At 41.7% G+C, this 26,765-nt stretch overlaps 1 protein-coding gene across 9 annotated transcripts in view; it reads right to left on the bottom strand.

Moving 5' to 3' along the window:
- NRG1 (neuregulin 1) overlaps nt 1–26,765 on the bottom strand; it is a 471,972-nt gene that overhangs the window by 134,722 nt on the left and 310,485 nt on the right. For 5 of the 9 annotated variants that reach the window (XM_083818935.1, XM_083818933.1, XM_083818943.1 and 2 more), the window contains 4 exons: nt 18,075–18,252; nt 11,723–11,847; nt 3,891–3,941; nt 1,037–1,087 (listed from right to left, as the gene is read on the bottom strand). In XM_083818935.1, the coding sequence (XP_083675061.1) occupies nt 1,037–1,087; nt 3,891–3,941; nt 11,723–11,847; nt 18,075–18,229 (382 nt within the window). In that variant the 5' untranslated portion in view covers nt 18,230–18,252. The remainder of the gene's footprint in view (nt 1–1,036; nt 1,088–3,890; nt 3,942–11,722; nt 11,848–18,074; nt 18,253–26,765) is intronic. The other 4 variants (XM_083818934.1, XM_083818941.1, XM_083818936.1 and 1 more) reach the window with 2 other exon arrangements.

A 26,765-nucleotide genomic window follows, 5' to 3' on the forward strand; every position in this document is an offset into this window, starting at 1 on the left:
AGATGAAAGTTAAGGGCATCTTTGTATAGATTGCTATAGAGCACACACTGTATTTTATAGGAACACTGGAGCTATCAGGGTAAAATGACAACACTGGTCTATTTTACCTGACATCACATTTCTGGCAGCTAGCAATACATAATGCCATAGAAGAAGGTAACACCCTACCTCCTGCAACACCACTGACTTTTATTGTATGAAGTGTCCTCCTAGACTGCACAAAGCCAGGCTGAGCAGGTGGTGGGTCTGGGTCTAAATAAAAGATGAAAGGCTCTGCCTGATGGGCCTGATGGCTTTCAAGGGTGAAAGTGCATAGCACAATGGCTGGAAAGCATGCTTCCCTGGGAAACATCACTACAGAGGAAGAAAAGAGTCACCTTCATCACTCATGACTTGGAAGCTCCCAGTGTGCTGCCAAGATGAGCAGAGAAACAACCTTCCATCTCTTTCCCAAGAGTCCTATGGCCCAGCTAAGCTAAGATGCACAAGGAGATGCCCTTGCCTTCCTCATTCTGTTCCCAAGGGTAGCCTGGTACAGGGGAAGTACCCTGAAAAGCTCTAATATGCACCAGCTGGCACAGGGTTGAAGGGAAATCCACTCCAGCTGGGAATGGATGGCTTCAAGGATGTTCCAGTTACCCTAGGGCCAGGGTGTGTGGAGGTGGAGGCAGAGGGGATGGTTTTTGAAGTCACACATCACCTGGGGAAGGCGGGGAAGGGAAATCCAGGTAGGAAACACTTGAGCAGTTTCCTTCTCTTTTGTCCTGCCCAAATACGCACTTAGACCTTTCCAAAGGAAGGTGGTTAGCCCTCAATCTGAAAAGGACGTGACTTTGAGAGTTATACTCACATGTATGCATATAATAAGAAATAACAACCCTTTGAAGATATATCTGTAGGTCCAGGAATCCTGCCCAGTCACTCCCAATCCCTTACTGTAGCTTTAGATAGAAGCACATTGTTTGCTGAGCTATGGAGTATAAAATGTGTTGGAGGAGCTTGCCAGCAATAATTTAAACAACTTGTATATACTTACAGGAGGAAGTATTTGTTCCTTCTGTTGAAGCTCGTATCCTAAGCATGGGTTCTGCAACACACAGAAGGTAACAACAAAGTTGTAAGAATAAAGCCACAACTACGCTGTTATATTGGAGGAGCTCAAACATCTTCCCCAAGAAGAGCTTTCTTTTTCTTATTTCTTTCTCTCTTTTTTTTTTTTTCCTTTTTGCAGTAATCAGAAACCCTCCAAAGCAGAGGAAAAAAAATTAAATAGGTCCAGAAAGCAAAGAACTTCAAAGTCGGTACAGCATGTCCTAGGCACACTGTGAACAATCAATTACAGCAGAAAATGCTCCATAGTCCTGGGAGGGAAACCCAGGAGAAAACTGGCAAAGAGAGAGCAAAGTTTTCAGCTGTTTGTGACAGTGTTGGAGGAAAATGGAAAGCAGAGTGTCTTGAAGCTCCACAAGCTGACCCAGGAAACACTAGTTGCTTATCTTCTTCTATCATTACTCTGAATGGGCAGTCAGGACTCCAGGGCTACCACAGCTATGGCTAAGGACCTCTGTGGCTTGACAGAGAGCGGGGTCCATGTGTGCTGCCAGCTCTGGAGGCAGCTGTAGCTGGAAAGGCGAGCAGGACATGTTCCAGACCAAAACTGGACATAGCACCAGCCCCAAAGCGGTTGCGAAGAAAGGAAAAAGGAGAAGCATTCTCAAGAGAAATCACACAAAGGCAGCACTCAGAAAAGTGTATGGAAGAAGCATGACAGCCTCAAACTGGGGCTGAACCTCCTGAGCAGTAAGAAACTGAACCAGACAGCAAGGCAGGGCCAGGTGTTTGGGTGGCTGCATGGGCTTTCACTGCCTTGAGTCCAGCAGAACATAGTGTCGTGCACGAATAAAGAGCTGAGAAGTGCGCTTGAGGAGTACTGTCAGCTGGAAGGAGGAGTCTGCAAGAGAGCCATTAGCTTCAGGCAGCAATGTGATGTGCCACCGCGTAGAGGGATGAAGTCAAGGCAGTTAACAACCGGCCTGAGGATCGCAAGGAGCAGGTCAGGCATTCTGCATGCTCTTTAGTGAAATATTCAGCAACATGTCGCATGAAGCAGAAAAGATGAAGTATTCAAGAGACCTAGATCCTGACAATTTACACATCAGCATCTTACAAACAGCCTATCTTCAATTACAGAAGCAACACGCTCATCATTTATTTCCATTTGCAAAGCCTAGAGAAAGTCAGTGATGCCCTAAACTCCAGACACTCTTGGTCAGCAGGTGAATACTGTTAGTGGCATGGAAAGCTGAATTGGTCTGGGCCCAGGGGGAAAAATGGCACCTGGGTGGGTTTGGCACTGAGCAGATCTCTGATCCAATCACATGGCAAAGACTTTTTCAGAGCTCCATGGAGATGCATATTAGAATATTTCAACAAGCAGCCATTGAACTTATTGCTTTCTGCTCTCCTTCAGGCCAACAGCATGATGCACTGCTTGGCATTGTGTCTGCAAGTGCAGCAATTTATCAGGAATGAAGCCAGACTTTTGAACATGCCCGCCTCCTTCTCTTCAGTGACACAATAGCAATATAAGAGGAGAGCAGCAATGTAACAGCAGGCACTGGAAGGGATACAGGCAGGGAAACCGACCACTCAAGAACAAGAAAATTATTTCATGGGAAAGAAGGGAGCAAAGTGCAGGGTCTATATTCCTGCTGCAGAAGCGAGAAGGCAAGGGGAGCCCACTGGAGTCAGTGACCAGCATGTCACCTTCTTTGAACAAAAATGGTTCCAATGGTTACTGGACACTTGCTCTTAGCTATGTGGTCTCATACATATCCAGTGAAGCACGGGTGACAGGCCCTACTGAGAACATGAAAGAATATGGGCACATCCAATGGCTCTTCTGTCAGGCAGCGGTGCCAAGATTTCAGAAGTAGGTCGCCACACACGCAGATGCATCAAAGGAAAGGCTGCAGGCATGCTAAATGCAAAATCTGGCAATCACACTGTTTTCCTTGATCTAGCTTACAAACATTGTCAACTCACACTAAAACCTGTCTCTGCCAGACATAGCTTTCTCAAAAAGCTAGCAGGACCCTGGCCTCTTTGCCAAGCAGGATATGTGCATCTTGTAAATCCTTGGGATGCTCGGCTTACACATGGCTATCCACATCTCCCTCGGCCAAGCTCAGCAATGGAAACAACTGCTGGTATTGTGACCATGTATAAAGTAACTCTAACTGTTAAAATGAGGAAAGTGACTTCTCATTTCCAGGAGTAACTCTGGAGGTGTGAAATATATAACTGCAGGCTGGATGCTGGAAGCAAAATCCCACCAGCCTGAAAGGAAACTGTCTGGAGAAGGCTCCTATTATGCTAAAGGCAGCTTCAAAAGTGGTAAACTATGGGCAATGAGCTACCTGCCTACCTTCACAGACCCCAAAGAGCTGTCAGGAAATCTATCTAGAGCCCTGAGGAACAGAGCAGTCTAGGCAACAGACTTTCTGGAAGAAACATCAACATGTCCGTATGCTCTTCAAGTTTATAAGCAGCTGCTAGGATTTACAGGAACAGGAGCAACAAGTGCTTTTTGAAAACACAGGTCCTAACAGCTCAAATACTTTTTATTCTGGCTGCTGCAGGCTGACAAGCGCAGGCCAAATCAGCATCCTCAATACAGCTCCAGGATACCAAAGAGTATGCTTAGCCCTTCTTCATTCATTTCTTAGTCCCTGAAACAGCTCCAGCATTCAAGGTCATATGCAGGTGCTGAGGCTCTGGATGCAGGCGATTTTGATGTGTGCTATGAGGAAGCAGTCTCAGAGCTGCAGAAGCAGTTTCAGGAAGAAACAAAGAGAAGGAGAGAGAAAGACTCTGTTAATTGAACTTACGTGAAGAAGTTTTTGTCCCTTCTGTTGAGACTGGTATCTTGCTGGTGCTCTCTGGAAAACATAAGAGGCAACAAGAAGTTATAATGTGGAGTCAGGTGGTCCTCTAACTTAGCATTCAGCGCCAAGAATGGAGAAGGTAAAGAGGAAAAAGGTGCTCAAAGAAGCAAGCTTAAACTCTGCTTCAGTGGCAGAGGCTGCAATCAGATACCAACTTGCAAAAGTTTCCTTTTGGGAAAAAATGAAAAACGATGGCATGTACTGCTGTGGCTGAAGAAAAAGTCTGTTACTTCTCAAAAAAGCCAGTTGTTCAATCTCTCGTTCTCCTCTGGGAATAACTGATCAGTGGCAACCAGAGAAATCACACAGATGGCTCTGCTTCTGGAAGGCGTCAGTGTGAGTATTCACTCCTTACGCTTCTAGAGAGTTAAATTTTGCAACGATGTGTTCCTGCTCATATCACTTGAATTGCTGCTAAGTACATCCAATAATGTCACTTGCCACTTCAGGGAAATCTTCGAAGTCACACATGCAAACCCAGCCACCCATGGGATGACTACTGGGGCTTTGTGACGGAAATCAGTTGCTTTGCTGAAGAGAGGAGGAAAGCTGCTCTTCCATCCTGGTCCTACTGAAACACGTTATTGCTATTGACACACTGCCATGGACTTCTTGCACCGAAGTGACCTTGTGCTAACGACACCATCCATCTGTCTGTGCACTGCTGACCTTGCAAGCCACAACCGTGATAACTTTCCTGGGTTTGAACAAATCACTCTTCAGTTGTATGCATCTCAATTTTCTCAAGATTCTCACAGCAGTTTCCCACCTCAGAGCTGTGCAGCTCAATCCTGCTGCACAAGCTTGAGATCTATGGCTGGAACTCGAACACCTTGAATTCTTAAGGCACACCCTGAATCCCCTAGTAGGCTGAACAAAACAAGGTTAGAAAAAGCCTCAGAAGAGGCTTAGGAAAAGGCAGTTTAGGAATGTTCTTCTTGTATTCTTTGATTCTGGATTAGGTGTCCCTCTGCTCATATTCTTCAGAGTCCACACAAACTTGAATAGAGACAAAACATGGTCCAACTGTCTTCCCCTCAGGATCCCTGTCATTAAACTTGTGATGAGCCTGTGTATTTATTTATATCTTGTTAGCTCGTCTACTTTGTAATTTTTTTTCCCTTTTGGTCCAGTTTTCTTTGGCAAATATCTTGTTTGTCTGGGCAATACAGTCCTTTTTCACCTCACTAATGTGAGAGAACATGTTATGCAGCATTTGCCTGATAGCCAATGGTGCGTGGCATGGAAATTGGTATCATAAGTAAAATTTTTAAGGTCAAAACCTTTGCACTTGGTCTTGGAACATTGTGGCCCACAGCCAGGCAACTTTCAGGACCATTTGCTGGCTATGAGGGCCTTTTGCTGTTGTGCACTGAGGATGTCTGAGCAATTAACCTTTCTTAGTCATAATAGTAGACAGAACAGGTCTGACAGCTGAGCAGCTCAGCATCTGGCACGACTGGAGCAACTTTTTCTTTCTCAGTTAAAGAAACCATGTTCCATTTAGTGCCCATGCTGAACTTTTTGGAGCATTTCATATTGCCACCTTCCCAGGATCAGCTGTGTCATTACAAACACAGGTGGGAAATTTCCCTTTCAGTGGAAAATACAGTTGGAGCCTCCCACACCAGAAGTGTGTCAAGAAGCACATTTAGAAAACTTGGCGAAGTTACGTATTACCAAACCCTGTTAGTAATATTCATGTTAACAACATTACCAGTGGATGTTAACATTTGAAAGATGCAAAATTTGCATCTATTGCTTATTGAGGAAAGTATACCACAATTGTAAAAGAGGCATTTTACTCCATCTGAAATCCACACAACAAACCAGTGGATAACAAGATAAGGCTGCTTGTGGGGGCCTTCAATACTTGCCAGAGGTAGAAAAGCCAGAAATATTTTTCAGTCATAGTACTTGCAGTTTCTGCTGTGGTCCACTGAGATATGGAGACCACAGCTTGTGTCCCCATGAGGAGTAGCAATCTCAAACACTCCATCCAATTCTGTCTGCTGGAGCTTCTAGGAAGCATTTAGTTTTGGTAAGGTAACTGTTCTTGAAAGATGTTTGTGCTGGGGATTTCTTAAGGAAATATGTTTAAGGATGGACAAGAAATCCTTGTTTGGGGATACTTTTGGCAACAGGTCCCTGAAGTCTCTTAGTCCCATTTCCTTTACACTCTGGCAAGCTCCATCTCCTGCTGTCTCTTCTGGCAAGATGGAGAAGAGTTCTCTAAACATGCAAAGGATTCACAGCACCCTTGCTGAGCTTGGACTCTTGACCCATCCTCCCAGTCAGGGAGCTTTACCTGGGCTGCTGACAGGGGACATCTTCATGCCTGGGCAACAAGATCTGCTGAGGGAGGCAAGAGGTCTTCCTGATCAGGAAAGAACCATTATTTATTTAATTTATTTTACGGGGATTGCCAAACATCTAATAGGCACAGAGCTGCTGTTGCAAAGAGCCCTCTCTGTACGCCCCCACAGCACTTTTTTTCCTCCCATTAGCATGCCAAAGACCTAACACAAAAAGCCTCCTTCAGCAAATTGAAGTTTTGATCTCACGTTTTCTGGTTCTAGATTTGAAAGTCTCTCTGAGGACCCTGTCCCGGACAACAACCTGTGAGGGGGATTCAACCACCATGAGCATCACAGGTAGTGAGAGCTGCAAAGTTATTTCTTGTCATACATGCTGTTCACTTTCTGGCAGCGATTTAAGACTTAAGCATTTTGCATTGATTTTTTCAGTTAGATACCCACCTAAATACATGTAGAGAAAAAAGGAGTATCTGAACCCTCTTATTTGTTCTTCAGCAGATAAAGTAATAGGTGAGTAGAAGGTGTGGTCAAGGACATGGAGAAGTCCAATGGATAAACTGGCATTTTGTTTCTTAAAACTACTATGCTTTTTACCTTTTTCTTGATCCCCCAAGAAAGTACTGCCCAAAATCAGATGAGAAGAGCACTGAGTTTCTGAAACAACGGACTCAAGTTTGTCAAATTGCAAGGAAGTTTCAAAGCTATTCTTAGGGAAATTCCTATGCCAAACTGAGCAATGGCAACATTTTATTTTATTTTTCACTGTGGGGCCCAAATCATTGACACTGATCCAGGAATGATGATTTACACCCACTGAGAATCTAACCCATTATGCCAGCCTACTGTGTTAAAAACAAACTATGGTCCCAGATCACCTGTATCTATGTTAAAGAAGAAAAACACTCCTGCTTTCATCAAATCTCAGATGGATTAATGCATGAGTAGGAAGGAACTTTTCTTGCATTTAAGGTATTTTGTAGTTGGCCACATGCTTAATAGGCACTAGATGCAAGATGTTTTTAATGATATATTTCTCTGCCATCTTCATGAAGATCAGCCACTGGATACCTTTAGAAGAGGAAGGGCATGGTCACAAAATAAACTTTAATGAATGGTGAATCTCTATGGGTTACTGTGCAACTCTGAGCAGTATCATTACAGTACAATAGAGTACAACTCTACTAGTACAACTGCAAATCCTGAGGATGCAAAACCAGAAGCTTACGCAAGCCACTGCCTTTGTAGTTAATGAATTTACCATGGCTTACCTCTGCCGACAGCTGAGTTACCTGTACCTATCACACGAACACTTCTTGTTCCCTTCAATTCAGGCAGTGTGGCCCTAGCCTCTCCTACTGATGACTCAAACTGTGTCAACTCACTTTGCATAAGATGTGCACAAGGAGAGCTCACACAGTGCCCTGCCTTGACTCAACAACTGCAAACACTGAAGACTGCTAGCTTCCGAAGCACCTCTGCTGGAATCCACCCTTCTGCATGCTGAGCCACAGTGGGCCCAGCAAATCTCCTTAGCGAGACAAAAGATTTAGGTCAATAGGTTTTAAAGGAGAAGACTGACACCCAATTCAGCTGTAGCTGTGGCATGCTCAACACTTTAGAAAACAAGGTCACTGAACTCGTTGTTTAAATAAGACATTTTGTGAGCAAGTTTTCAAACATAAAATTGGCTTTGGCTGTAGTAGGAAGTATACTCTCAGTACCTGTTATTGAGCTAAGGCCTTACATTCATGAGAAGGGCCGTGAAAAAATCCACTGCAGAATCCTTTGCCAGGCTAAAGTGACAAAATGCAAAAGGATGCAAAAAGCAGCTATTACCACACAACCAGACCTGTGCACTATTTACACAACTCCAGGAGAACTTCATGGCTCTAAAATGACCTCCATTATAATCCTTCTTAGGGGAGTATACATGAATAAGAGTGAAGGAAAGTAAGAATGCAGCTCATATCCTGTGGCCAAGTTATATTCATTAGAAATTTAAAAGAGAACAATAACTCCCACTGCTTGCTCTTAAAAATGGTAAAACAAACTAACAAACAAAAAAACCTCCAGAATTTATTTACGTATTTTTACATTTGCTGCATTTTTGATCTATAGATGTGGCTCTACAGATGAGGCTTAATGTATCTTTCAGTAAAAAGGAGAAACATTTAAAAAAAAAAGTCTATGTAGGTAAACAGTGCATATGCTGCATATGCATTAGTATGTGCGTTCATATGTAGTGAAAATTTTCACAAGAGAAAAGATGGCAGTTTTAAGTAACAGCAATGATAATAATAAATGTAGCAGTAAAAAAGACAGGAGTTTTTGTATTGACTATTATTGTTTAAGAAAGAAAGTTATAATTCCTAGCACTGGATTAAGGAAAAATAAAATGGTTTGCTCATTAAAACTAACAAATGAACAAACAACCCCCCAAAAAACAAACAAACAAAAAATGTTTCCATTAAGAAATATTCTTTTTTCTATGCTTTGGAGCAGGAAGTAAAAATCAGTCATTTTCAGATGTGGGACCTTAGTGCAAAAGCTGTCTTGTTCTCTGTGTGTTTTTTACTTAATATCCATTGCTAGTTGATATTAGAGATAAGGCATCATGTTAGATAGACATTTGTTCTGGCCCTAGAGTTCTCTTTTGTGGCATACACCAGCAAAGAAAATTTCAATCAAAATAGTTAAACTTTGACAGAATTCTGGGGAATTAAACCCAGGATTTTTATACTGAAAACCAATAATCTTTTAGTGGAAAGAAAAATAACTTGATGTCCATAAATATCATTACCTTGTCCACCCTTGTTCTTAAAGTACACAGCATAAAGGGAAAGGTGGATCAAGGTTGTAGGTAGCAGGACATAATAAACATGACCAGGTGAGCATACAGGTGCCCATGGTGGATACTAAGTGGCTAATTAAAGTTAGGGTTCATGTAGCTGAGCAGCTTAATATGACCACAAGAAAGTCAGGTCTTTACCCCACTGTCACTCTGTCTGTTGGAGATAGGAGGATAAAATTTCTCTGCATACCCTGCAGAGGTTCAGCCTTCTCAGAAGTCCACACGCTAGTTTTCTACAGCAACTCCTGGGCTATCCTGGACCAGAAGAACTTCTACAAATGCCAATTGTAAGAAAATAACAAATAAGAGCTAAATATGCTTCCCCCCTCCCCTTCCCCCCTATGAATAGGGCAGGACCACACAGATATATATGGGACCTGAGTAATGACTACCCTTCAGGGCTCATTACGGAGTTTGGATCCCAAATCTGTCATTAAGCTAGCAAGGGGAAGAGGTCAGGGAATGCAGGGGAAGAAGGGGTGAGGAGGTCACCCATGCAGGGGGTCTGCCCCAGTTTGTAAAGCAGATGTTGCCCTCTGAGGCCTTAGGGATCCATTGCTCTTAAGTCACCAGATGTTGCCCATGCTGTTCGTCAAGACCAGGTGGAAAATTCCATACTTAGAAAAAAAAATAGGAACTACTGTACTAGTAATTTATAAGCAACAGTAAGCGGGGGGGGGGCTCAAATGTATGTGTGGCAACCAAATATGCATGATTGATTTATTCATCCAATGAATGCTGCCATGCCTGATTCTAGATTATCAAATATCACTGAGATGTTCCAGTTCAGATCTTCACAGAAAAGAGCCAGCTGTCAGGTTTAGATTGGATTTTTAGATTTTTACCTGTTATCAAGGGGGTTTGCATGCACAGCTATGTTTTAAACAACAGGTTTAAACAACAAGGTTAGACAAATTCTAACATATCGGTTACAAATTCATTTTGAAGGGTTTGTCTGCAAATGTCCTCGTTCAAAACCAAGCTCCTGTCTCCCTGCAGTAAGAGTGTTTTTCTGTCGTTTAGCACAACCCAAAGGGAAGTTGAAAAATTCATGTCACAAAGCATAAGAATAAAGTCCCAAGTGTGTTCCCCAGCCAGGTCACCATTCTTTGTATGAGGAAGCAATGGAGGATGCCCAAACATTTTTTTTTTTCCCCAGTTAGGCACAGTGTCTACAGTTGATTTTTGGAAACTCCAGTTTCTTGGAAACAGTACAGGAGTTTTCCATGTAAGCAGTTAGTGAGCAATCAAGATTTGTGTTCATGGAAACCAAGAGCATTTACAAAGCTGCACAGAAACACCTACCCATTTTTGCTCCTAATACCATTCTGGTAAATAACACTTGATCTTTTATATGAGTCTCCTGACATCTGATCAAGACTGTAATACCAGACAGCTCATGTGAAATCTTAGCACTTGGGATTCTTCAGTTGATAAATTAGAATAGCAAATACACGATGTGAATACAGTAAAGCAACCACTGTGTGACCACAGAACAGCAGATAGCCAAAGAGAAATCCCACTGGCAAAGGTTCACATTTGTTTTCCTATTCATTGAAATGCCTATATCCTGATTCAGGGCACAATGCGGAACAGAAAAAGCATCAATGGTAAATTCCCATTGCAACAACATCTTCAAAACCATCTCATGTACACACAGAACGTATGCTTTGTTTGCTAATGACAGCATGTTTGTTTGATACTTCACAACTGTCTAGATACAGGAGTTTGAATTATCAGAACTGAATTAGACAATGTCATGCTTAAGGAACAAGATTCCAGCTGAACCACAGCCTTCAAAACATTCGCAAGAAGCAACAGTACTGCTAAAACATTTCTGTACAAGAAAACACTCACTAAATTCTGTCAGAAGCATTGGAACCATACCACATTTGGAACTTCCCATAAGTGGAATGAAAAGGAGCTCTGCAAAAATAACAACCTATAATAATTTAAAATCATTTGGGTAAGTCTGAATGCTACCTGACTCACAGGAATCTCTGTTCCTCTCAAAATCATAGTATCTGAATTACATTCATGGCTTTGAATGATATACTTTTGAATACATTCATGCCTTTGTCTTTACTATGGTAGAAATGAAGAAAAAATAAAACTATCAACCTCTGTGAAAGGAACAATGGTGCCAACTAGAACTATGCAAATATTACTTAAAGACAAAGAGTGGCATTCTAGTTTAGAAGTCAGACTGAGAATCATTTTGTAGTAAGTGAAAGCCCCCTATAGTGCCTCTGCTACTCATACATACCACAAGAATTAAAATAATATTCCCTTTCTTTCATTGTCGTCTTGTCTTGACTATTTAGACTGTGCCTTAGACTTGGTGTTGGAAAGTGTCTCACAGAAGTGTTCTCCCCTGAGATCCACAGGAGACAATCCATTTGACCAGGTAAGGAAAGCCAAGCATATCAACTACGCAGTAGCCAAGTCTGGCCTGATTCAATTTTTAACACAGCTAACAGATTTCAGTGTTGCCACTTGCACTAGCAAATCTTCCCCTTCCTTCAGTCCCTTTTGCCCTGATGGCAGAAGACTTGTAATACAAAGTCTTTCTGAATGCAATAGTAAAATAAAGAGCCAAGCCTTACCATTGGTGTCCGTGATGATAACACTGGCTTTAGTACTGTCATTCCCTAGTTTGCTGCTCACTCTGCATGCGTATTCCCCAGCATCAGCCAACGTGGCTCTATAAATGTGAAGCTCAGAGTATTTCCTGTGAAATAAAAAAAAAAAGAGCATGTAAACATCCTGTATTAGAGTAACAGCCACTGCATGAACTAACGCATTCTTTTTCTCTCTCAACAGAGTCTTGTCTTCCATTCTTATACTCTGACAGATTAACACTATTCAGGTTTGAAAGAAGGAAGGAGAGTAAAAAAATCTCTATCCTCAAAGATGCTGGAAAACAGGCATAGTAATTAACTTAATTAAAGATACTTATTTATGCCTTTTTTTTTTTGCTTGCGAGGAAGCTTTGTTCTTAAAGGAAATCTCTGAAAAACAGCCTTCCTCCTTCAGCTGAACTGTTGGCTATTCAGATGCCATGGAGATGGGTGTAATACTAAAATAGATTATCCTTTCCTACAGGTTCATATTGCCAGTAGCAGAGTTCTGGGTAAGTACTGTAGTTTCCAACATCTGACTAAATAATCATGAGATTAGGACACACCACTCTCTTTAACAACCTCTGAAACCCCAATAGTAAATCACTCTCCAGCACTAACAAAAAATTATGGGCAGGAGCACAATTTGCATGAAGCTACATTTTGTTCCTGGCTCAGAGATGTAATTTAATCAGTCTCCAAGGTTTTGAGATTAGATTTTATAATGCAGAACTCCTGCCTGCCCATTAATTGGGTAGAAACATGTTCTGGTGTCATTCAAGGGGTCCCCAACTCATGTGATATCAATAATCCCATTACCTAGACTGCAGAGAATGACTGGCTTGGGGAAAATATACAAATTACTACTGTTCCTAGTTTCTGTTTAAAATAAGTGCTTTGGGGAAGTTTTTGCCTGCAGCAAAGCCCCCTCATTTACCCACAGAATAGTCACTTAGGAGAGTGCATGAGCATGGGCTTCCCTATATTGGCTTACTGTAACATTAAGGACTGTTCCCCCAGAGGCAGAGGTTCTGCACTCTAAAAACTCTTAGTCACCAGCAGCAACTGCTGAAGTAAGCAACATCTGTGGAGTTGCTTTGCCTCAGCACAAACATGTTTTCCTAACTCTTCATTCAGACATCACAACTGGTTATCCCTTCTGGGTATCATTGTGCTGGGTTGGGTTCACACCAGAGACAAGTCTCTTGTAGCAGGAGGGCTTCTTGAGCAACCAAAATACTCAGTGCTGCTTCCAACGCATACTCGAGAGCCATCCCTCTCTTCACCACAATCAGCTATCCCATCTACTGTCAAGCAAATGCTTATAGACAACTCAGCCTTCTCTGCCTCTGTGTGAAGGTCCTAACACTCAGCTCTACTAGAAACCTACATCACAAGCATTTCCCTTCATGCCATGAAGGAAGGCTGCTTTCTTGAGGCCGCTGGCCTTCCAAGAAGAGACAGCAGCCAAACTAGGGTTATCAACTGCTAAGGTGCACCTAAAAGGTAAATAACTGAATAGCTGACTATTTGGAGCTCCTTCTCAGGTAATGTTTTATGGTTGCTTCCCAATGCTGAATTAATTAACTGGGCTGTGTTCCTGGCTGCATTTCAGGTAACATACAAGAACAGACTCCAGCTAGTGGTAACCAGGAATACATGAGAAAGAAGTGGTTGAGACATTGACAGATGCTACTGACTCTTTGGGTGGGATTTTTGCATCTAACAGCTGTGTTTATACCACAGTAAAAATGACCTGCTCTTCATCCTTCCTGCCATCTATTCATATACCTGGCAGTGGTCTGTGCCACCTAACAGCTTGCATGGACATGTGATATTTCCTATATCCCACATGTTATCTTTCAGCCAATCTTGCAGACATTTGTGTATAGGGGGAGCTGGCTGTAGCTTCAGGGGGCCTCAAAAGAAAACATAAGAAGGCTCCGTTCTTTTGGGAACCCACTTGGATAAGCAAGCAGAGCTGCAGCGATATCACTTTTATTTGGGCACTCACTCTGTGTCTGCTGCAGTCTCTTTCCCTTCTATGATATCAAGAAATATTGATGCAAACAACCTTCATGGAACTCCTGGCTTTTAAAGGAAGAAGCTCATTTTGCCTTACACATTTATTTTTATTCTTTGTTTTACATCGCACACACAGAGAAAGGTAAGGAAGTGAGGCTTCCTTTTATGATTTTAGAGTGATATTAAAATAGGTAAAACAACCATATGGTTTACAAATCTACTTCTAGCAATCCAAATTCATTCTTATTTGTAGAAGAACTCTGCAAGAAGGCCAAATAAAATGAACATTTTGTAGTCTTAAGGATATTATCGAGACATATCAGGACAGAATTCAAAACAGAACAGAAGATGACTCATTAATGGCTGTAAATGAAGCAGCTCCCTAGCAATTCGGTACTCCCACAGAATTCACTGAAAGTCCCTTTTAAGAGATTTTATATTGAAATGCCTGTCATTTTCTCAACCTATACTATGCTACACCAAAAAATACCTCTCCCTCTAAGGTTTCCTTCTGATGTATCTTTAGCTCATCACCACTGCTGAGCTTGTATTCATACATGAAAGGGAAAAAATACATCCGCAGAATGCAGTCCCAGCCCACCTTATCTAACTGCTTGAATTCATTTTGCTTCCAGGCTCCATCTGTCATCCAGAATTCCCTGTCTGCGAGCAAATATCCAGACTATGCTTGGATGAAGCCCAAGTTGCAGGGCACTTGCATATGAAGTTTTCTCATGAACGGCTGTTTCCAAAGCCATCATCTTGGTGAAGCAGCAACCACCTTCCCCCCTGCCTCCAAACCCTAATCCTTATACAGAAGCTCATGTTCATGTAATGAAGAGAGCTTGACTCTGTCCAGGATACTACCCAACACAAAAAATGTGAAGTCTTTACCTCAACTTGAAATGCAGAGAAGGAAAATGAAATATTAGTGGTACAAGTGGACACCAGCAGGAATGCTTAAATAGCAAGTGAAAAGGCCTTGTCTGGTGTCCAACTTTTGCTGTGTCTCCATTGACACAGAGGAGTATCTTAAAACTTGTCTGTACAGATAAATCAATAGAATATGGCATACTGAATCACCAGGAGTGCTAAGAGCAGCAGAAACTCACTTACTGCATGATCTTAATTAAAAAATTTGAGGTAAAAAGTGAGCACTTAAATACTTCTCACCAAATGTTAAACTTTTATTTTCTTTGGACTTTCCAGTCCAAATGAATGAAAAGAGGCACAGTTATTTAGCGTGATTCACCTGCTGTACTGTAATGTCATTGCATGTCTGGAGCCCATGCCTTCTGAATCCTGAAATTCTGAAACCACCCTGAAATTCTGAACCACCCTGAAATCATTCTAGCGAGCTTGGAGGAGTGATCCCTGAAGTTCAATTTATATGAAGCTCCAGTTTTCAGAAGGCTAAGTCTTAAGGAAACCTGCATTATCACAGAGTCTTTCAAACCTTTTTTTTAATACAGCCAGCACCTATTCCACTTCTGCAAATCTTACGAACCAGTAGCATTCACACTGGACAAACGCACCCCAAAATACCAAGTTGCAATATCATCTTTTCCATGTGTGCTCCAGGTGTCAACCTAAGGTCTTAATTTTCTGACTCTGAGCTAGACACTTCATAATTCAGATTTTTTAAAAAATTGTTAAAAATCTAAAGCTAAATATCCAGAGCTCAGAAACTTTTATTTTTTCCCTGCAATGTACAGTTTTTATTTTGCCATCATACAATGAGAAACATGATTTCTTATAAAATATGAAAATATCAGAAATCATTTCTGGCTTTTTTTTTTTTTGTGTAAACATATGACCTTTAAAGTAGACATGAATCCCAGACAGCTCCACAGCTATGCTAGCCTTCCTAGCTGATGTTTCCCACCCTGGACAGTAGTAATAAATTCACACTAAAATGCTTGCTCTAACAATATGGCAGCATATGAACATGACAAACATTTCTCAATGTTTTTTCATGGGAAAAAAAAAAAGAAAAAAATCCATCTTGACCATTGATATTCTTTCATTTGAGTTGGGATTTTTTAATGTGGCCTTATTTACTCTAACCTACATGTCTTATTATATTACCATTTGCAATGCCTTTTCCCCCCTTTTCCTCTAGCTTTAGAACACATGCTTGTCCCAGTTTTGTCAAAAGCTCTGTCTCCTCTTAAGCTGTTCAAATCTACTCTATACTGGAAGCACACATAAACAGCAAAAGAAAAGATGACAAAGCACTCATATGTCCCCAAGCTAAAATCTCCAAGTAGAAAGACAAGGAAAATCCTTTAGATATCAGCAAAGGCAAGGGTTACAAAGGCAATCCTTGTCTTCCCCCTTTTCGTACTCTACATCTAGTGTTTTTTACATCTGTAAGGGGAAGGGCTTCTTTTTTCCATACTGAAAATGCTGTTTTAAAACAGAAAACAGAACAGAGAAATTCAAAGGATGAGTGATACCTCCATCGCTGGGATAGCACACAAGTGTGAAATCCAAGTCTGCACTCTGCCCACTTATGGTGAGGGACTAGGACTTCAGATTTCCCTTTTCCAGAAAGAGGCACAATTTATAGGGTATTTTTTCTCTGTATCTTTTGGGGAATTTTAAATATATTTTGGCACATAAACCTGTAAAATGGCCTCACATATTCCACATGCATAGTCTAATCAATGGCTATCAGGGAGTGTCCATTATGCCAGCTCCTTTCTCTCCCTCTTACTTGCCTCCCTCTCCTTTCTCTCTCTCTTCCTCAAAACTTTGAGAGATTTTGCATTCATCCTAGCAGAGTTCTGGGTTTTCAAAACTGTTTCCTGCTCAGGTCCAGAAAATAACTTCCCCTGCTAATGTCTCCACTGTCTCGTGGTGCCTGGTAGAAACCAAGACAGTTACTGATCCAACACTGAACTGACAAAGCCCAGCCTCAGAAGGTGAAATCCAGGCTCCAGTGAGTTTGGTCAATCATCACCAGCAAAAATGTAACAGGAGAAAATATAGTCTGCTCCTCACGGGCAGCACTCTCCTAAGGGCCAGGCTCTGATCTGTACAGACTAGACTGAAAATGCAACTCTGACTGAGATATACGGCCCTCTAAATGGGTCCAGACAATTTGCCAGGCTAGCTGCCACCTGGAATAGCTCCATTTCACAAATGCTGGAAAGAGACATTGCAGGTTCCTTCTTGCCAGTTGTGCGACCATGGCACCGGGGCTGCAGTGATGCTTGTCTGTCCCCTTCCATATTCCATCAGCCCTTTTTTGGGGCACAGAAAGCCAAAAGGGAAGTCAGAACATCTCGTTTTCAACCTGAATGATTCTGGAAAATCAAGCGCCTGTTTGATTTTGGCTGCTATTTTGTCTACTGAGCTGAGATCTGATGAAGTATGAGGGCACTTAACGCCCTGGAGGAAAGATCTCCTGTAAAGTTCACACCAAATCCTCTGTGTGCTGCACAAAGGGGACGCAAGGCCCAGTGCAGCAAATTGCACAACTACCTAATAAGAACAGAAGTAAGAGCTGAAGGGGTGTATTCAGACAGATTTTCATGGCTCCTTTTGATGAAGGAGCAGCAGAAATCAAAATTTCTAAACATAAAAAACGAGGTAGAGACCCCACAGCAAAAGTCCTCTCCTTCATCAATGTAGAAAATAGATTGTATAGCTTATTCTGCCTGCCCTGCAGAAACAGGGCACCACACAATCCCTTGGCACTGGTCAGCAGTCATGTGTTGGGGACACTTTCCACCAGGCAGGAAGATGAGATTTGCAGGCTTTGCTACTCATCTGGCATCTGCTAGACCCATGCTTTGTCCTGCATATGCTGGAATGCCTCTGGTAAAGGACTGCTGCAAGCTTGCATATCACACTTGAAGCTAAAGCAGAAAGCATTCAGTCCTTCTTCAGGACTAGATTGTTTACAAAGCAAATTTCAAAAATATTTCCAAATCCACATTGCATTGATGATTTTAAATGTTCTTGGATTTTAGACAATAAACATAAGGTACTTCTGTTCTCACGGGTAGTTTCAAAATAGCCTGTCTCCAAGGTTTACTGGTTAAGATGATAGCCTTTGGCTATCAGAGGAGAAACAGGCATTGAAAAGGTAAAATTATTTATGAAATATTTATACCATACTACCACTTCATCTATACGTTTGAAAAACAAAGTCAGCATCTGCTTCCTTAAAGTTCCTTCTTCTTTACCTCATAGCTTTTAGCTTTGTTATGCTGCAGTTAATAACCTTAATGCTTGTTTTCTTGTGAGCAGTCTTCTCCCCACCCCTCCCAGCCCCACTTGTGACATATGTCTCTGTACTTACTTTTGTTTTTTGGGGATCTTGACATTATCCGGTTTGGTTTTCTTGGTTATTTCCTTTCCATTCTTTAACCATTTGAATCTGAGCGCAGGGTACTCTGAAGTGGTTTCACACCTTAGCACTAGCTTCTGACCCACAGCAACCTCTTGGTTTTTCATTTCCTTCAATTTGGGAGGCACTGCTAAAGAAATAAAAGAATGAGCTGGTGATTAGGCCATCCTCAGAAAAGAAAACAGTGATAACCACAGTTGATGTAGGCAAAACCCCAACCGGGCAAGCAATGCTTTGCACCAAAACGTAGTAAGTAGGGGTCAGTTGTGTGTAAACACATATCAAACTTAAAAGCATAAGGGTGTATCTAATGACAATCTAGTTTGTTCCTTCGTGGTCTTCCTACATGGGTCGTTATGAAACAATTCTGCAAGCCATATGCAGCCTGGGTGAGAACTGAAGCGTACTTGTGAATATGGTATAAAGCACTAGTAACACTTAGGTGATCATGGGCACCTAGACACAAGACAGCACACTGCATCAGGCAGACTAGGTAGGTAATACAGAGGGAGGACATCTTGATGAGTTATTTATTTTAACTGCTATGAGTCAGTGGATATCTAAGGCTCCAGGTGCAGCTGATGTGACAAAAAGCTAAAAGCATGAATACAAGCTCAACAGCTTCCCTAATCTGAGGGAAGGGCTCTTGCTCTAGCCAAACATTATAACCCACATTATACACCTAGCACAAACCTCAGCTTGGCTATATCCTTTCCCTGAGGCAAGAGACGATGGACTTGGAAGCCCGTCAAGAGAATCAATATCAATTAAGGATATTTTGGACCCAGAAGGGGACACTGCATTGAAAATGCTCAGCCAACAGCTCCCACACACTAATGAGCTCCAGCTCATGCATCTCAATTTCTACCATGTTGTAACAATAGCATTTCTTGTGTAGGTATATTTCAAACCATTTAGGACTTCCTAAGTTAAAGACCTCTAATACTCTGCATCCAGAACTGGTCTTTGAGCACAGGATTTACACAAAAATACAGTGCCATTGTGAGATGCTACCCTTCATTTGACCCAGTGTGTTAGCTGCAAAGCAGCTTCCACCATGCTCCTGTAGCAAGATAAACCACCTAATTTAACCTTATTTTCCCTGAGGCTCAATACAACACCTTTACCACATAACTGGGGAGGGCTATTATGGGAAGTTACATCTGGTCAGTTGATGGGTGACAGCGTGTGAGTCTATCTCAGCTCAGCTGTGCCCCATTGTCAGCATGTACCCTCAGGAAGCTGTTATTCCCATGCAGCACCTCTAGCATAGTGTACTGTTATTTTTTGGTTCATTTCTTAAACAGCTGTAATATTGTCTGAGGAAGTGAATGGCCAGTATGGCCAAATGACTTTCCACAACATGCAGATCAGGATCTCTCATTGTGATGGCAATAGGTCTCCACTATGGTCCTGTGTAAAAAAATGTTTAACACCCTGGAACATGCTTGATGGTGTTTTGATGTTTGGTGCTCACGCATTTGTGGGGACTTGCTGACGTCAATTGCTCTTAATTATTATTCCAGTCAGGAAAAAATCAAGCAGCACCACTACAGCCTTAATTCTGAGAGATGTGTATCACAGGATGAGACACATGTTTGATATGTGCTTGCCTGCTAGAGACAGCAGTGTTGCCTGTCCCACACATGAGGCAACCTTTCTGATCTCATCACAAGACTGCCCAGGGAAGCCAGAGGTATTCTGATTTCCTTGGACACTGGGCCCAGAGCAGAGTGGCATAAACAGCAGTGGGAAAATGGGGTCTACAGCAAAAGAGCCACTGAGGTGTGGCTATTGAGCCACGGTGGAGGTTCTGGACATGGGGCAAGAACAGGGATCGGGGCAGTGACAGAGCTGCCTCAAGAACTGTGACATACCAGGTGAGTGAACAGGGACCAGGAATTCATGGTCAGAACGAAATCTCCCTCAAAATGTGTATTTATATGTCAGTTTCCATTCTCCTGCCCCCATCCCCCAAGACAATTTTGGAAATTCCAACACGTTCCCAAAACGCTACCAGAACAATTTTTGCTTTTCATAGAACAAATGTCCACACACTGTTTTAACAATGTGTTTAAATATTTACACTTTTGTGAGAGTGTGTGTCCGTGCATCTATTTGTATATACATGTACAATTACACATGCACATGTGCAAATATTCCGGTATTTATCCAGGAGAGAAAGAATTTTTGAAAGACACAACCTTTAACTTTTCTAACAAAAATAATTAGCATTAATTATCAGCTTTACAAGTGAGGTTTATGCTAATAATTTCATTGTGTCACCTAATATATAATCCTTTGTCACTACATGAGAAAAGGAGCTGCAGAGGTATGAAATAAAGAGATGCTATTCCTTATTTGAATATATTTCACTCATTATATCCTGATTCCATATCTTGAATAAATTAAGGGAGTAACCACAATTGCAAGGCTCAAAATTTTGTGCTAAAGACTTCAACTGGTTATTGATTTTTCCTGTCAACATAGCGGGGTAAAACTGGGAATAAAAGGGGGATGCCATTTTGTTCCTGTATTTTATTTTAATTCAATATTATCTGTGCAAAATGACTTGCAGATTTCTTCCTCCATAAGAACTGTCAGTGAAAAAAAAAAACTGTTAAATTAATATGCTCAACTCTTGCCATAATTCAGGAGTTACCAGGAAACATAAAAGAGGATTTAATCAATGGCAGTGACCCTCACTAATTCACAGTAACTTGCTGTCCAAGCATGCAGGCTCTCCAGGGAAAGCAGTAAAAGCTGTTCACAGACATGACAGAAAAGAGACTGTGTCTTTCTTTCTCTCTCTCACTTTTTTTTTTCTCCCCTTCTCCTTTTCATTTACACTATGTTTGTTTCCTTTCAGCTGCAGTTTTGCAAAAGCTAATCAGACCTGCCAGGCGTACGAGACAGCTCATGCTGATAAAACTACATCATTGTGTGTTTGGATTGTGATCAGCTATGGCTTCCACGGATGCAAGAGGTAGTTGACTTTTGTCACAGCTTGTGCCAGTTTTTCTGGTTCTGGTAAGCCAGGACCTTGTCTTGTAAAGAATGATTGTAAAGAAGGCAAGAATATTTATAATGATAACTAGGCATTGCTCCTTCCCAGGCACCTCCCTGCCCTCGCATCTCTACCCCTTCGTCCTTTGTCCCTAAGGCATCTCCTGTCAGCTTGGCTCCTTTCCACCTGCATCTCACTGCCTGCCATGGAGCATGGCTCGTGCCACCACCAGGGCTTCTGTCCAATGCTCTGGGTGAAGTTGGCCATCACCAGGAGGAACAAGGGAGAACGGGCACAGAAAGCACTTTCTGGGTCTCCCACACATGCAAGGAGGTTCAGATGCCATCTGGCACAGGGTAACTTGGTCAAAATATATTCTCAGTATCAAAAGGAGACTTGCTGAATTTACTGCGGAGCAAGTTTTGGACAGTGCCATTGAAAGTTTCTCTGGTACTGCCGCAGCAGAGCTCTCCCACGTGCCATCAGTCACAGAATGACAAGGGCCAGATAGCAAAGAAAACAAACAAATCTTGATAAGAGACACTGGAAACTAACTGTGCAAACACCCTGAAACTGGCACTGCTTGAATGAAAAGTGTGGTGGTATCCAATTTATGTGTACTCCTTATACTGAAAATATGCCGGAACCCTGGGAGGGCCTCACATTTTAAGAGTCAATTAGACATACAGAAAGGCACCCACGTCCAACCCCACGCTTTTCACACTCCCTGATCGAGACCTCCCTCTGCGATCCGTGGACCTCCCTGGATTTGACAGACTTTCTAGGAAAGCACGAAGGGTGATAGCAGCCAGAGAGGGCTGCCTCACTGTGACAAGCCCTACAGAAGTGACAGTTGTGTCAGCAAAGGTCCCCACACTGTTGGAAGAGCATGACAGGCAAAAGCATGCAAGGTGTTAGATCTCTGCTTATTGTAATGGCTTGAATGCCTGTCATTTTTTTGCTCTTTTTTTTTTTTTTTTCAGAAATGTATGTCTGCTGGCCTGCATAATATCACTGCAGATAAGGAACACACATTTCCATATTCACTCTGCAAAAGACACATTGATAATGTATGACTGGAGATAACTTCTTCTCTCTGGACTTTGGTGAGTTTGGCAAAGCACAGCAATCTCCTCACCCTCAGTGTTTGATTGTGTAGTTAATCTGCATGGAACCTCAACACACTGAACAAATTAAACAGGAAACCTGCAAAATATTATCACACAACTACATGCTTTCAGCTGAAATTCCATGAGGTACTTTTTTTTTTCTTTTTTCTTTTTTTTTTTTCCCCTAGGAAGGCACAAAGGCTTTTAAGAGTCTGAATACAGGAATGTATTAGACATGGTTGCCAGTATGCATATGTGCACAATTTGCTGTGCAAAATTGTGACGAATGGTTTGGTGAGTGGTAATAGAAGCCACAAAAATAACACCCGTTGCCTTGGCCTCAGATTTGCTTTTTTCTAGCACAATGCTCAAGGCAGGTCAGTAATGCAAGACAAATTATATTATTTCCAAAAAGCCTTCTCCCCTTGCATATGAGATTGTAATCAAGCTCAGGCTTATCATCAGCAGACCAGATTTTCTAAAGCCTCTGGTAAAAACAATATAAGCTACACTTTAAAATGTATACTGCTCCTGCTTAGACAACTAAAAAAATATATATATTGTTTTCTGTTGTTTTTAAACTTTCTATTATTCTCTCAAGCAACATTTGGATTCTGAGCACTTTTCATAACTTGGGTATTTCATTCCAGCATGCTGAGTCTCTGTGCAGATTATCTATATGATAAAGCACTGTGGGTAATGATAGATAATCCCACACCAGAGTGCCTATTCAGTTACCAGAGTAACTGGTAACTATTCAGTTACCAGAGTAACTGAATACGATCTAAGAGACTGGAAAATCAAACAAATCATTTAACTGCTTAAATGGATTTTTTTCAGTTCTGAACTCTTTCAAAAATATGGCCGGATACATTTTAGCCTCTGGGTCTTGATATGATTCGAATACTTATGCCTGTGAAGAGCAAAAGGAAAAATGCAAAACTGACTTTTTTTTTTCTTTCTTTTTTTAAGCATTATATGTAAAACAAAGATCTACAGAATCTCATTCTTTTTCATGACGTTAAAAGGACCTTATTTTTCATAAATGTTAGATATTGTAAGAGCCAAGAGAAAGACGAACACCACAGGAAAGGCTAGCACCACGTTCAGGAGCCAAGAAATGGAGCAAGAGGGAGGAATATAACACTACTCTCATGTTCTTTGAACATTGGACCAGGCAAGGAACCTGTAAATGCCACTGTAAATCAGAGTAGCTACTCCCAAAAACCGAACACAAAACCAACTGCAACTCTGACTACCCTGACAGGGAACTGTTTATCTCCAGCTGTGGATCATTTGAGACTAAACACATTGAGCCTGACAGGTTTGACACGTTTAGGTGTGACAGTCCTGAATTCTCCATCCTTTCAAAGTAATGGTGCACACAATGAACTCAAAGATATCCACCTAAAGTCCTGGTTTATTCTGGATGAGAAGCTTTCAAGTACATTTCATGTCAGAACTGATAGAAATTTACCCCTCGCTATGAAGCTGCTTCCTGAGCTTGTGTTAATCTTCATTTTGTTCTCCCTTTTCAGAAACACAGTAAACTCTTCCAAAGAGAATGTCATGAACCATCTGATAACATGATCTTGGGAAGGCAACTTTTTTAACAGGACATGGAAAATGGGCATATGGAAACAGTACTGTGCAAATGGAGGTCTCCATACTTCCCTCCACTATACAAGTAAAAAGCTTCTTTAGTGGATCCTGAAAAAGGATGGTAGTGACAAATGGGCATTTCTAGTAGAATTATCATGCCCATGAAAGAAAGGTAGACAGTGTACATTTATTCAGTGTAACAAGATAATGCCAGGCTATCCAGCCTCATGCAGTTACTCAAGATATCAGTTTCCGAGCTTAGACCTCCTCAGAGACAGGGAACTGCATTCAAAGATAGCAAAATGTAGGTTACACAAGAGAAGCTGTGTGTGAGCAAGCATGTGACCTAAAGATTACAATTTAAAGGTCAACTTAATTTATTTACTGATGATCATGTCTGCAGGAACGCACAGCCTGATTTCATTAAATACTCTCTCCTCTGTTTCACAGGGTAGCAGCTGACTCCAACTAGCTGCATCCCTGATAAACTTTTATGATCCTGTTAGACATTGTCAATAAAAAAAAAATCTGATCATACAGACAGAAAATGTGGGGACAGCATAAAATAAATATACTTGATATGCAATAAGCAATTCAGGGACAACCGCTCATAAAGTCGATATAAAAATCTGCAGGCCCATATTTTACATACCTAAGTGCATAAAGGTAGACATCAGAATCTTTATTTGAGCACTAAAACGAAAGCAATCCAATGCAAAGAAATGCTATGCAGGCATAAATCCCATGGATTTCAAGTGGACTTGCAAGTGCTTTCTTAATGTGATTTTTTAAAATGAGGCCACTTTTGATTTAGGAGCTGAATTTCAGGACTGCATGTAAGAAAAGTTTGTCTCAAGTTGTGTGCCTTGAAGTCAGATGAGGGGAGGATGGGTGGCTTGCTGACTCGTACATATATCTCCTCTTCTCTGTTCTCCAGCTTAACTATTTTCATCACTAAGCTCTGTCTTTGCTTGAAAAAAGACATCCAGTAAGCCACCAAAGAGAGTCTAGTACAGCTGAATCACCTGAAAGCAAAGCCTGTGACTGCATTGCTAATGGGACTGGGTCTTAAGACGACAGCTCATGACCAGACTTGGAAGGCTCACCAGATCACTGAGTATACAAAATTTAAACTTCAGGTCTCAGCTGTGGTACACGTGTTGCCACCTTGGTGTGCCCTAAGATTGTTCTGGGAAGAATGAAAACAACTAGGAAGAAAAGAAAGCAAGAAAGAAAGATGTGCAACATAACGATATGCCAAATTCATTGTTCTTTAGTATCATTTCAAAGTTTATTCCTCTCTATAGCAGTGGATTGATGATGAAAATGCAGTTATTGGGTAATTCTCTCTCCCTGTCTCTCTCATGGTAACACTTACACTTTTTAATGAGTTCCTTAGAATATTAGCCTATTAGCCTGAGGTCTCCAAAGTCTGCAGCCATCTCCTCCTCTCCCTCTCACATTTCTTTGTCTATGGCACACCCCTGTACCTGCCACCATCAAAACACAAAGTCTTATGTGCTGAATCCTCTAAGTTTTTCATATCCTATCTGCTACCTTGTGCTTTGTAACTCTTGTTTCCATCTCCTCTGGTCTGGGCTGCCTCCCCATCCCCTCAGCATTTCAACATCTAGCTTTACCTTCACACAGTTCCAACAAAGCTGGGGTGGTCATGCACAAGGGCCATGAACGATTGCTTTCCCTTAATCCTAATCATAAATAGACACACTTTGCTTCTGTCTTGGCAAAATAGCATTTTCTGATTCTGCAATAGCTCCACTTCACAGACAAAAGTGTGCCATGCATCAGCCAATAAATTACCCAGTGTGGATCTATCCATGGCAGGCCCTTCATACTTAGAAAAATCTTCCTAATCCCCTTGAGGCTGTGGGAGCCTTAAAAAAATAAAAAAGAGCAACATACATCATCACAGAGATACTGCCAGCACACCTCTATGTGCATTGTCAGAGATCTTCCTAATTAAACATGCGAAACTGTACCTACACCCTGTGAGAGCTCAGTTGTGTAGAAGCAACAGTATGCCACATGTATGCATGATGTAGCATTTAATAGACATCAAACAACATTATAGCCACAGGATTGACATAAATTTCCCCAGTATTGAAACAATCATCCATTCTGAAGAAGAAACCCAGAAGGGCCTACTGCCCATCAGGACACCTCATTAGCCAGTTATACAGCACAGGGATTAGGGAGTGACATGACAGGTAAAATTCAGTGGAAACAGTGGTCAGAAGGAGTTACCCAGACTGTGGGATGCAAGGTGCCTCAACGGATGACCAGTAACCAGCTCGTCCAACATTTGCCCACTGCCATCACCACTAAAAATACCTGAGTAAGCCGATTTGGGGGATTTAAGCGCCAGAAGGAATAATCAGTGAGTACACAGAAAGACCTTCTGCTGGGACCACAAAGTAGGGTCTGTCCCCACCCAGACTTAATCCAAATCACCTCAGTTGTCTTCATTTGGTGCTGGTCATAGATGGAGCAGAGCATGTACCAGCTCATCCCAGAGGCACAGCACATGAAGGAAGAATATCCCCCACAGCACAAGCAGACCTGAACCTTTCAGATGACTGAGGTGGCCATCACCTGGTAATGTCTGTTAGCAAAACCTTCAATTTTTGACAGAAGTTATGGAAGCAGTTTAGCCAAGGAGCCCCAAAGCTCTTTGAGTCATTTCAGTAACTGGGAGTCTGGAAACACTTGGGCATTTTACACAAATCATCAGCTCCAAGTCAGCTCAGCAAAAATCTAAACATGGCACTCAACATAATGTACAAGCACAGTATGCAGAGAGGAGCTCATTACCTCTACAATGTCCTTCATTACATACTCTACAATATAACTTATTTACAATAAATACTGAACCCCACAGTTACACTCTGAAGCTCAGATACTGAA

The sequence above is a fragment of the Anser anser genome (genome assembly GCF_964211835.1).
Source record: "Anser anser genome assembly, chromosome: Z".
Taxonomy (NCBI): Eukaryota; Metazoa; Chordata; class Aves; order Anseriformes; family Anatidae; genus Anser; species Anser anser.